General features: G+C 43.0%; 1 protein-coding gene across 1 annotated transcript in view; it reads right to left on the reverse strand.

Moving 5' to 3' along the window:
* N4BP2 (NEDD4 binding protein 2) overlaps positions 1–13,700 on the reverse strand; it is a 123,248-nt gene that overhangs the window by 35,560 nt on the left and 73,988 nt on the right. The window contains exons 7-8 of the mRNA XM_069744571.1: positions 9,066–9,215; positions 1,580–3,477 (exon numbers count right to left, since the gene is read on the reverse strand). Coding sequence (XP_069600672.1) covers positions 1,580–3,477; positions 9,066–9,215 — 2,048 coding nt within the window. The remainder of the gene's footprint in view (positions 1–1,579; positions 3,478–9,065; positions 9,216–13,700) is intronic.

Consider the following 13,700-nt stretch of genomic DNA (forward strand, 5'->3'; position numbering starts at 1 on the left):
ATTCAACAGCCGGGGCATTATTTGAGCTGCACACATCACATACTTACTTTATTGGTCGCTCTTCCACATAAATTGATGCCCATCAGATACCTTTGACACTCCCCAGGAAGAAGGCATTTTACTGCCGAAACGTGCGTAGGGACAGGTTGGCACCACAGCATACTCACGGCATTTACTTTACCTCACATAAATTTTGATGTTTTTTCACTGCATTTTATTTTCACATTTCCATTTTTTATAGTTACCTCACTATCACATATTTTTTATTGTTCCAATCACTTTCTTGAGGGATTTGCTGATGTGTTACCCTGTGGCGCCACCTTCTGGCCAACTTTGGGATTTGACGTATTTTATTTTATATCTCTTTTGTGATTTTATTAAAAATCTACATTTTTATGATGAGTTTTTGTGTTTATGTAATTTGAGAGCAGCATGATATAGGGGTTGATTCCAGCGATGCATCACTTACTGGTCTGCATGCTGTCATTAATACAAACACTACTTTCACTACTGCAGATATTGCAGTGCCAAAAAATATGAGCTCTGTATAATCCCCTCCACACCACCGATTGGCAGCTTTCTGTGTACACTATGCATTGGCAGAAATGTGTAAATCAGTGGTGGGGTAGGAATACACAGAGCAGTTGACTAGTATGCACGAGGCACCTAGTGCTGCAGTGATAATCTCCTGCTGCTAAAACACTGATTTTATTGAAACAGCAAAATAGAGCCTAGTAAGTGAAACATTGCTGGAATCAGGGTCTCTGACTCTTCATCCTCTACTCTTAGATTACATAGCAAAAATCTGCTGACAGATTCCCTTTAAGATGCCGTTATACATAATTGGCACATTTAGTGATGCTCCCTTGATGTGACATCCCAATTTGTGATTAAGTCAAACACCAGTGTAGACAGTTCACCTATACCAGTGATCCTGGAGGGATGGGCTGTGGAAGGTACTGCATAGGTGGCAAATGTTAAAGAGACCATAAACCCAAGATAGCTGTGGGGCAAACAAGCTTTTCCTCCCGACTAGTGATGTGAGAACGTGCTGGGATAAGGTGAAATCTGAGCGAACTCGTGTGCTAACCGAGTGACTTCGGTGTGCTCGAAAAATATGTTCAAGTCCCCGCGGCTGCATGTCTCGAGGCTGTTTGACAGCTGCAATACATGGGAGGGTTCGCCTTACAAACAGCCGATCCCTGCATGTGTTATCCCAGCACGTTCGCTCATCACCACTGCCGACCCATCATACACATGAATGTATGGCTCAGCTGACAGATGGGAAGAAAATAAACCAGGAAAGTTAGGAAAGTGCTAGGAAAGTGCGGCAGAGGTCTTTCACCTAGGAAACAAAAGAGTTGGTCCTTATAATTAATACATCATGCTCTTGGTCAGCATCAGCTGCTCCTGAAAAACTTGGTGGGCTAGGTCAACTTTTCCCTTACATTAATCTGTTTGTTGGCCTTTAGATTGGAGATAGTCCAAACCTGCGCCCTTCCTCATTATTTATTTTTGTATTTAGTACAGTATGTATTATGTTAGTATGAATATGTTTTCACTGCTCAGCAATAATTACCTGGATCAATTCCAACTGGGCCAAACAACTCAGTGAGCTGGAAGGCAAATTCTGGAGGCAAAGCCAACTCCAAATAATCAAATTGTAAGGATTCCTTAGATTGTAAGCCAGGGTTGCTTCTATTTTGCATTTTCGGTTCCTCTTCGGCAAGTGCTGTAACGTCTATAAACTCTCGCTCTTCATTATACTCAACTGCTAATATTCCAGAACGCTGAATATCAGAATTGGTGGACAGATCTGTATGATCTAAATTAATTTTCTCCGAGTTGCCTTTTCTTATAGGTTCCACTTGGTTACCGCTTTGTATTATATTGAGAGATGAATCAAGTGTATTAGGATGGCGTGCCTGTAAATCTGAAGACCACATTAGGTCAGAGGTGATGGTGTCAGTTATGGTTTCATCGTTCAGAAAAACTTCTTGAAGTTCTGGAGAAATTCTACACTGTTGGCCAAGATTAATTTCATTAGAAGATAAAACATTGCCATTTTTCATTTCTTCTGCGACGACAAGGGGCAATGCGTTTACAAAGGGAGAGCATTCTTTTAAACTGTAATCAGTGTCCTCATTTTCAGAATCCTCTTCAGGGACGAGAATAGAATTTTCCTCAATTATTACAGAATTGTTATCATTATCGGATTGGGAACACGACTCCAAGTCGTCACTTTCCTCGGTTTCACATTCCTCGTCCTTGTAGATTTTCTCTCCAGAATCAAGAAGCAAGTTTGTTGTCCACACTAGATCTTTATTGCATCTCTCAAACAAATCTTTCAGTATGTCAAAAGAAAGGGACCTAAAGAGTTTGCAAAGAATATCTAACCCGTCCTGATCTCCTAACCTAATAATATCATCCTCCTCCACAAAGGTACTTTTATGATGTGCCACTCTGTATGGTATATTCTCCTGCGTATCTGCGTCTAATGACTTGGACGTGAACCGACTACCTACTCCTTTTAGAACTTTTACAGAATCTGAAACGTCTACATTTCTTCTCTCTAATCTCCAGGCTATTGCAAAGTCTTGAGGTTCTGTTTGCGTCCATCCACACAGGCCAACGTTGGGCTGCTGGGAGCACTCAGACTCCTCGTCTTTGGAGGAGATGGCACACTTGTTTGTGAAGCTTAGTGCTAATCTGTGATGCCTAGAGTTATGCCTGGGTTGCTTTACTTTAACATCTTCACTCGAGCTTTGCAAATCTTCCCCTTCAATACATTCAGCTACTTGCTCTTGATCAGCAGACATCTCGTTACTACACTTGCCCTCAGATTTGCCTTCCTCAGTGCAATCCTCTTTATCCTGTAGGGTTAATGGGATACACAACTCATTTCCCGGTCCCAATAAATGTTCTTCATTATTATCTACAGTGGGGGTGTCATTATTAGGCTCCATTCTTAGAGCAGCTTCTTTCATCTGGTTTCGTTCACTGGATCTATTATCTATTTGTTCATCATTTTCCTGCACACAAGGTGTATGTTTTTCCTGCCTGGCTCTAGGTTTCTTGCTCCGCGGGGTCCTCTGACTCATGGTTTGCTCTACAGGCCAGTCTCCTACAAAGCTGAGCAATTCTGGCATTTCACCTGTCGGAGAAGATGCTCTCTCTATATCTGCGCCCTGATCATCTGCAGCTGCCTCTATAGAGCAGTCGCCATTACTCTGCACCTCATCATCACTATTATTCTGGACAATCTGAATTACGTCCATATTGTTGTCACTTTCCGCAGTTGTCAGATCTTTTATCTGTGGTTTTTCAGGAAGAACTTCTAGGCCGCCTTTAGACACTTCACCGCTCTTCTGCATGGCTTGGGCTGCACCATCTACATCTGCCGGGTTTCCTGATTCAGTAGATTCAGAAACAGAAGTTTCTTCTTCTTTAAGTGTTTGTGGAAAGACGATAGGTTCTCTGTAAGTACAGCAAGATTATTTTACTTTTCTTACAAGAATAAATGCATTTATATACATTAGTACAATGCAGTGGTGAATGTAAACAAAGTAATTTATAAAAGTAGAGGAGAGGCTCCTTCTATTATACATGAAGGAAAGCCGCTATATATGTCTGTCTGTGGAGAACTCTATATCTACTCCTTAAGGACCAAGGCGCCTCAAAAAAAAAAAAAAAAAAGGATCAAATTTTATCAGTGTTTTGACCAGCGTATGGGCAGTGTCACTTTTTACCATCAGAGTTTGGCCAGAGTTTCATCAGTTTGTCTCAGATGACAGAATGAACTGACCAAGGATCCTCATGCTTCTCCTATCAAACAGAACGTGAAAAACGAACAGCACACGGATGGCATCCGAGTGCTCTCCGATTTTATGAGGACCTATAGACTTGCATTGGCAAGTTTGATCCAACAATTTGATAAATATCAGAAAAGTCTTCAAGCTTCTGTGTAATCACTCGATGTTAGGAGGAAAAAATAAATAAATAAATTCGGACATGTGAACTACCCCATAGACTAGGATAGCACTCATACGAGAAAAACTGATGTCTAAATGACCCCTAATATAAATACCTTGGAAAAGACCCAGTGCTTCCCTGCTTTTGCCACCCTTTTCCATTTTGCTCGGTGTTGCTTCATGGCAGAGATACTCATATTTGTTTCTTCTGAAGCGCACTATGTGAAATCTCTGTTGCAGTCCAAGTGGGCATACCTTCACAGCTTTTTTTGGGGAGACAGGCACCTCCCTCCTCCTTTCCAAATGCGGCCAATCATAGTTTGATAACTGATCTAGCAGTTTTAGACACTACCGAGCTGTGACCGGCAGCCACTTGGAGGGAGAGGTGAAGATGCACGCCTCCAGTGAAGACTGAAGAAATGCCAAGCTGAACTGCAAGCAGAGATTTCACATAACGCGCACCAAAATAATAAAATCTGAATAACTCTGCAATGGACTGATGCAGCACAAAACCGAAAAAAGCGTCGGAATCCGGAAAGATCAGTGATTTTTCCAGTATATTAAAACTATATTTTTTAGAGCATGGGAAAGCTCCCTTTTAATGGCCAAGCCCATTTCTCAGTTCTGACTTCTCAATTTATGTGGTAATAACTCTGGAATGCTTCTAAATAACACCAAACCGCTGCATGACCATCTCTACCCTCACCTACTGTATTCTCACCAATCCCTTGTAGATTGTGAGCCCTCGCGGGCAGGGTCCTCTCTCCTCCTGTACCAGTTATGACTTGTATTGTTTAAGATTATTGTACTTGTTTTATTATGTATACCCCTCCTCACATGTAAAGCGCCATGGAATAAATGGCGCTATAATAATAAATAATAATAATAATAATAATAATAATAATAATAATAAATATCAGAGAGATCTTTTTTTTCGTGAGATGTACTTTATGTTAGTGGTGAATTTAGGGCAATAAAATTTGCATTAATTTATGACATTTGGTGATAACTTTGCAAATTCCAAATGCTGAATTTGTATGATCTTACAGCATTAAGTCATATAAAAAATATATAAAACATTTACCATACGTCTACTTTACATCAGCACCACTTTGTTTGGACGTCAGAAGGGTAAAAAATTTTGCAGCAAATTTACATTTTTTTTTTTGTTACATATAAGCTCAGCGGCTGCTGTAGCGGCTACGTCACTGACTTGATTTATGATGCCCTCAAAAGGCTGGAGATATGGCAGTAACACTCACTCCTGTGATAAAACAGGCAGGGAAACAAGTTACATCAAAAAGCAGCAGGTGTAAGGCTTTGCTGTCTTATATGTATACTCATTTATCATAAGTGACTTATGCTTCCTTCTCTGGCCAGGAGCTGTGGTATGTGATGATCGCAAACTTTAGCCATTCTGTATGGTGGAACACAGCAATTTCACAGGAACATTTTTTATATTCCAAGATCTATCAATAATAACGTAATTTGTTTGTAGGACAATCCACTTAACTCGAAGTTTCTGTCTAAATCCCCAAACAAACGTGCTTCAGATCAAACCTCAGACAGAAGCACTCACTATGAGTCAAACTGAGTAACTTTGGAGTCTGTCCGGCATTGGAGTACCATCTTTATAGGGGTGCACAAAAATGCGGCCAATCACACTTTTTATGCTAAAAAGATTCTTAAAAAGATGGACAACACCAGAACACAGTCCAAATTGACTACATCTGCCTCATTACAGTGAACGGTTCTTTCAAGGGTTTCGTAGGAATTACGCTTCTTTGGGGATTTAGACGAAAATCTCGATGTTAGTGCTCAGTGTGGAGCACAGGATAAATGTAAACCGAGCCTTTTGCTGAGTTTTGGAAGGCAGACTAAACAAATAAACCGAAATTTGAGAACTGCTTTTATGTTATTATTTTTATGCTGCTCAGCATGCAATATAATTGATAAGACAGATTTAAAAATGTTATGGCCCAAGCGATAACGTATTGATGTATAAATTTTTTTTGCTACATTTACCATTTTGTTCACCATATTCTGATAGACAAAAGTGTATGAAGGCTTGGTGTTTTTTTTTCAGGACCAGGACATTTTCAGTGATACCATTTAATTTACATACGATTTTTTTATGTTTTTATTCAAATTTGTTTGCATGATGAAAAATATACATTTTTTTATGCTTAATATTTGAATGGTATTCGCCGTACGAGGTGAATAATATCACAGTTTTGTAGTTTGGGTCGTTCTGAATGTGGCGATGCCAGTTATGTAAACTTTATTTTTGTTTTTAGATAAAACCTTCATTATTAGTTGCAAAACATTTTTAAGTTTTTTTTTTTCTTTTCACTTTTTTGTTTTTACTTGGTTCTATGAAGGAACATGAATATATTACATGTCTATTGCTGGTCTGATACACTGCAGTATTCATGTACTGCTGTGATGAGAGCTGTCAGTTTTACACTGACACTAGGCCTGTTAGACCCTTCTTTTAGCAGGGACTAACAAGCCACTGGGCCGCAGTAGCTAGCAGACTATAAGGTCATTACGTGGCCTTGGGTTTGCCACGATAACATCATAGGGTACCAATGGTGTTAGGCTAGGTTCACATTGCGTTAGTGCAATCCGTTTAGCGGATACGCTAACGGATTGCACTAACGCAATGTCCAAAAAGGGATTGCGTTCGGCAATCCCGCTAGCGCAGATGCCCGATCTGCGCTAGTGAGGAACGGACCCTGAACGCTGCAAGCAGTGTTCGAGGTCCGTCCGAAACTAACGGCACATCGCAGACGCATGCCAAAAATGGCATACGTTTGCGATGCGATAGGGATCCGTTAGCACATTGCAGTCAATGGGTGCGGTAACGGATCCGTTACATAACGTTAATTGCGACAATTGCGTCATGTAACGGAGTCAGTTAGCGGAAACCCACTAACGCAATGTGAACCTAGCCTTAACCATCTAGATGTTGCAGTCAGCAATTGTAGGGTGGGGAAAAACGGATTATCCCAGGCCGGCTAGCTGCACGTCTCTCCTGTGTAGGAGATAGCAGTTTTAACTAAACTGTTAGTGTGCAATTTCGTCCTTTGATAGTTTAAATCAATCACGTACATGGATGGCGGAATGCAGTAAAGTACAGCAACAGCTGGCGTACATATGCGTTATACTACATTGCTGAAACTATGCTATATTTCGCCTGTTACTTCACTTTCTGCGACGTTGCGTTTGAGGGGAGTCTCAAATGGGCAATCACAGGAGGCTGGAGCTGCACTCACTTCCCTGCAGCATGTATCATCCAGCCAGGAAGAGGACGTCAGAGGCTGGAGCTGCACTCACCTCCCTGCGGCATGTATCATCCAGCCAGGAAGAGAATGACAGAGGCTGGAGCTGCACTCACCTCCCTGCAGCATGTATCATCCAGCCAGGAAGAGAATGACAGAGGCTGGAGCTGCACTCACCTCCCTGCGGCATGTATCATCCAGCCAGGAAGAGGATGACAGAAGCTGGAGCTGCACTCACCTCCCTGCGGCATGTATCATCCAGCCAGGAAGAGAATGACAGAGGCTGGAGCTGCACTCACCTCCCTGCAGCATGAATCATCCAGCCAGGAAGAGAATGACAGAGGCTGGAGCTGCACTCACCTCCCTGCGGCATGTATCATCCAGCCAGGAAGAGGATGACAGAAGCTGGAGCTGCACTCACCTCCCTGCGGCATGTATCATCCAGCCAGGAAGAGGACGTCAGAGGGTGGCGCTGCAGTCACTTACGACGGCTTCTTTCATTGCCATGCTCTGATGACGTCCTGTTCCTAGAGGGGTGATAAACACTGCAGGGAAGTGAGTACAACCCCGGCCTCCTATGATATCCCGCTTGAGACTCACCTCAATCGAAAAGTCACAGAAATTGAAGTAAAAAGATCACAATTAGGGATTAGCTGGATTGGGAGTAGTGTAAGGTATTTTATACTAATGCAAACTACAAAAGTGCTTAGGGTGTAAAAATAGATATTTATAAAAGGACATTTTAGGCATCGGACCACTCCTTTAACTGAAATCATGTCTGTAATTTTAGGTGAATTTCCAGAATAAGCTATTGTGTGTGTAAATAAGTAATAACACCATTTCTTCCATTATATGACTATTCTGCACTATTCACCATGCTCCCGGTGTAATTTGTAGATGTCTCCGAGTTAGTAAATGGAGACTAACTGCTAGAAAGTCTCCCATAGATGAGGGATTCCTTCTCTCCTGTCTCTATTTAGCACACCTTCAAAAGAAGCAGGAGGACAACATACAACAGTACTGAGCAATGTAGCTGTGAATCCATTACTGGGGTGAGAAAACACTTACTAAAAAGTATCACGATCCGCAGTTGCTGTGGGTTTAACGCTGCGTACTTATGCAACGACAAACCCACAGCAACCAGCTGTTACAGCATAGTGGATGGGATTTCAAGAAATCTCATATCCACTATGCGTCCATAAACTCCCGCGGAAACCGATATGCGGCACATCTTTCCAGATCGCATCACGTCAATTTCTCTTGCGGAGATGCTTGTCTCCCCAAAAGAAATTTCACAAATCAAATGTATTGGATGCGGTGAATTCTCAGTGAACATATGTGGATTCACCTGGGTTCAATAGACGGCAGTGTTCTGGAGGCAGCGAACATGCGCTGCGTCCAAAGTGCTGCTACTTCCAGATCGTGGGCACCCGGCCTTAATCCCTTATAATCCTTCTCCCCTGTCCATTGACTTTAATAAGCAACTGTAAATCTGATGTCCCTCAGTGAGTGAGTTAACAGTCTGTCTTGCCTTGAGCAAGATGGATATTAGGAACGTTTCTGGGTAAATGATCAAATCAGGAGGCAAGGGGAAGGAGAAAAAAAATCTAATTTCTCTGAAAAGATATATTACCATGTGTCTTATATTTGTTAATATTGTTTTATAGTTTGTTGACCATTGAATATGCATTCAATATTAATAAATGCAAGGAAATCTGCAACAACATGTATATTCTCTTGCCTTAGACATATATGGTTGTAGAAAAATGCTGTTTTGAATTTAGTAATACCAAAATTATTGTGAACTTACCCATTTCCTTTGTTTATTTTTCCTTGAGAATTACCAGCATTTTTAGATGCCTTTGAATGCGAGAGGTTTAATATAGAATTCACAGTAGCACGCTCAAAATTTTCTAACATTTTTATAATTTTCTCTTTTTTCACACCGTGATGGTTACGCCTGGAGATAAAATGATCACACGGACGTTAGCAGGAATGGCACTGTATTGATGTAAGCAGTTTTAGGTTACATCATTCCGAAAGTGAAATTTTACTGAACTGGTATCAAGCAATTCACAATTCTAGCTGCTGTCCTCATCTACTGCTCCACATCTGTACAGTAATGGCCCCATACACGTTTGATAGAAGACGGCCAAACCAGACGATTTTAGTGGGACCAGATCTGATGTGTATGGGGCCTCCTAACTCTCCCATGAGGTCAGGATTTAGGATTGGGAATTGTAAATGCAAATGACTAACGCTTTTGTTTTTACAAGCTGGTGTCGGACACCAGGGGTTGTCTGGTTTTAAGCTATTAGGCTATGTGCCCACGTTGCAGAATTGCCTGTGGAGTTTTTTGTGCGGATTCTGCATCTCTTGGCAGAAAACAGGTGCGGATTTGATGCGTTTTTTATGCGGATTTCTTGCGCTTTTTACCCCTGCGGATTTCCATAATGGAATGGGTACAAAAACGCTGCAGATCCACAAAAAAGAAGTGACATGCTACTTTTAATCTGCAGCGTTCCCGTGCGGAATTTTCCGCACCATTAGCACAGCATTTTTTTTTTCATTGATTTACATTGTACAGTAAATCACTTGCGGATCTGCCGCGTTTCTGCACGGAAAAAACGCTGCGGATCTGCAGGAAATCTGCAACGTGTGCACATAGCCCAAGTCTACAGTTACTCTATGTGACTGCAGACTTGTGAATCCTCACAGTGTGTGCACTGCACACTGAGGATTCTCCGCTGCTCGGAGCAGATGCTCATGTGATCCCAAGTATGTGATATGCATACGTCAGGCCACATTACGACTAGAGAGTGTGTCCTCGCTCAATACACTTGCATTGAGCGAGGCCGCGCACGTCTTATCGGTACGTGACTGCATGCATGCAAATACATGCAGCAGCGGAGAATTCTTACAGTGCAGTGCGCATGATATGAAGATTCACAAGTCTGCAGTCACTTTGTCACTGGCCTATGTAACCAGGCAGTCAAATGTATCTGGCTGTGATTTACAATATAACTATAGGATTAGAAATGGACACGTCTTATAGACGTCTCTCCATTACTAAGTCGTGGGCTTGATGTCACCGGACAATACAAAGGTGACACCGACCCCACAAATACGAACCCCACTTGCCAGCGCTACAGGACAAGTTAGAAGAGCCGGGCAAACCTCAATGACATCACCACTGCGCCCGCAGCATCTTATTCATTAGTGGTTCTCAGCCTGGACGGTCGCATTTTGGCACCCATGCCCAGACATTGACTAAGGCATGGGACAAAATGACGATCAGGTGAGGGATATGGTTGTTGTTTTATTTTTGTTTTCTTTTTTACAGGAGACGATGGCTTTCATGGAATAGATGTTGACATGAGTAAAGCTGGAGTCACACATAACGATATCGTTAACGATATCGTTGCAACGTCACGCTTTTGGTGACGTAGCAACGATCCCGCTAACTATCTCGTTATGTGTGACAGCGACCAACGATCAGGCCCCTGCTGGGAGATCGTTGGTCATTGGGGAATGATCAGGACTTTTTTTGGTCGCTGATCACCCGCTGTCATCGCTGGATCGGCGTGTGTGACGCCGATCCAGCGATGTGTTCACTTGTAACCAGGGTAAATATCGGGTTACTAAGTGCAGTTAAAAAAAAAACAAAAAACAGTACATATTCACATTCTGATGTCTGTCACGTCCCCCGGCGTCCACAGGGTTAAAACTGCTTTCGGCAGGAGCGCTGCTAATGTGTCAGCGCCGGCCGTAAAGCAGAGCACAGCGGTGACGTCACCATTGTTACGGCCGGCGCTGACACAGTCAGTGCAGGGAAGCTCTCGGCAGCAGCGCGTGCATTAGCCGTGCTCTTGCCAAAAGCAGTTTTAACCCTGTGGACGCCGGCGGGGGACGTGACAGACATCAGAATGTGAGTATGTAGTGTTTTTTTTTTTTTTACTTTTACAATGGTAACCAGGGTAAATATCGGGTTACTAAGCGCGGCCCTGCACTTAGTAACCCGATGTTTACCCTGGTTACCCGGGGACTTTGGCATCGTTGAAGACAGTTTCAACGATGCCGAAGTCGTTCCGCTGATCGTTGGTCGTTGGACAGAGTTGTCTGTGTGACAGCTCCCCAGCGACCACACAACGACTTACCAACGATCACGGCCAGGTCGTATCGCTGGTCGTGATCGTTGGTATGTCGTTTAGTGTGACTAAAGCTTAAGGTTTAATATAGACTCATTAAAGTCTGTGTCATTCTTTCAAACAAAGGACTGTATTCTGGCCGTGTGTTTATTTACAATATAACTATAGGATTAGCAATGGGCAGGCCCCTTACCTGCCTGAGAATACAAGACATTTGATATAGCAAGGCTGGCTGTCACGTAGTTATGTTTAATTATTCATTTAAATAATGTAAAACAAAAAAACAGCATGGGGAGTCCTCTATTCTGGATAATCAGTCTTGCTAAGGGTATGTGCACACGTTGCGGATTTGCCTGCAGATTTTTCTGCACCAAATCCGCATCTCTTGGCAGAAAATGCAGGTGGGTTTTTTGCATGATTTAGATGCTTTTTTGATGCAGATTTGTATGCGTTTTTGAACGCTTAGTAAAGATCTCTCATTGAACAAAAAAAAATAGATTTGTGATGTCATTTCTGTCCAACTTCCTCTTTTACATTTGTCCAACCCACACTCCATTACACACACAGATAGATAGATAGATAGATAGATAGATAGATAGATAGATAGATAGATAAATAGAAGGAATGAGATAGATAGATCTATATATGGATAGATAGATCTATAGATAGATATATCCATATCTATCTCTATAGATATATCCATAGATATATAATATCAAGGCCGATGTTTATTAATGAACAATGTTTAATTTTTTGGGGGGAAAAATGGCGCGGGCTCCCGCGCAATTTTCTGCACCAGAGGGGGAAAGCCGACGGCCGCGAGCATTATATTTGTAGCCTGGGAAGGGGGTAATACCCATGGCCCCTCTCTAGGCTATGAATATCAGCCCACAGCTGTTTGCGTAGCCTTTACTGATTAAAATAGGGGGACCCCCAAAAAAAATATGACGTGGGGTCCCCCTATATTTTATAGCCAGAAAGGCTACGCAGATAGCTGCAGTCTGATATTCATAGCCTAGAGAGGAGCCATGGATACTGCCCCCCCCCCCCCCCCCACTACAAATACCAGCCCCCAGCCACCCCAGAAATGGCGCATCTGTAAGTAAATATAAATAATAAACAATATATTGTCCCATCATCCGGCTATCTGTCACTGTAGCAGGCACTAGTAGTCCCATCGGACGATGCCTGCCTACATAAAGACCCTATGCAAAAAAAAATCAAAGAAAAAGAGTCAGACGCACAATCAGCCCCGACACACCTGTGCTCCACCTCCAGACAGCTGAGCATTGTATTTGCCACCACAGACTTGGGTGCACGTAGAAAACAGAAAAAGATGTCTCCAATAGTGCAATAAACAAGAAAACGAGCACTCACCATCTGTGCAAAAAGTCGTAGAAGCTCACTAGAGCGAAACGATTGTCGTCATAGGAACCTCAGGTTCTCCCTGCAGTATCCTGCTTTTTTAACATGAAGCCTCAGTAAAGGACAGACTTTTTGCACAGATGGTGAGTGCTCGTTTTCTTGTTTATTGCACTACATAAAGACCCGCACACACACAGACCCGCTCAGCCCCATGATCCCCACAGATCCCTGCACAGCCCTGAGATCCCCGCAAACCCCCAGATCGCTGCACAGCCACGCGGTCCCCGCACAGCCACGCGATCCCTGCACACAGACACACACAGCCCCACAGACACACAAACACCAGCACACAGACACAAACATCTTCTCCGCACACAGTCTCCGCCCACACACTCTTCCCCCTCCCGATCTGCAGCGTTTCTCGCAGACAACTCCGCAGCAAAACCGCAGATCTTTTTAAACCTGCGGTTTTGCTGCGAATTGGCCTGACACAATGGAAGTCAATGGGAGCAGAAACGCTGCAGACCCGCAAAAAGAATTGACATACGGAAAAACAACGCTATGTTTCTGCGCGTTTTTTTCCGCAGCATGTGCACAGCGGATTTGGTTTTCCATAGGTTTACACGGTACTGTAAATTGCATGGAAAACTGCTGCAGATCCACAGCGTCAAAAACGCTGCGGATCCGCGGCAAAATCCGCAACATGTGAACATGGTCTTTAGCTGAGGGTTGCAGCCCCCAACTGTGAGTTTTGCCTGGCTGGATATAAAAAATACAGGGGAACCCACATTTTTTTTTCTTTATTTAGAGCGCAGGCGGCGGCTGATGAACACTCCCACCAGCTGCTCCTGCTCTCACTGTTATTAGCAGCAGCAGGTGTAGGCTGATGGGAGCCCACACCAGTGACCGGAGGTAAACTTTATATCTCAGAT

Source organism: Ranitomeya imitator, chromosome 1, assembly GCF_032444005.1.
Source record: "Ranitomeya imitator isolate aRanImi1 chromosome 1, aRanImi1.pri, whole genome shotgun sequence".
Classification (NCBI taxonomy): domain Eukaryota; kingdom Metazoa; phylum Chordata; class Amphibia; order Anura; family Dendrobatidae; genus Ranitomeya; species Ranitomeya imitator.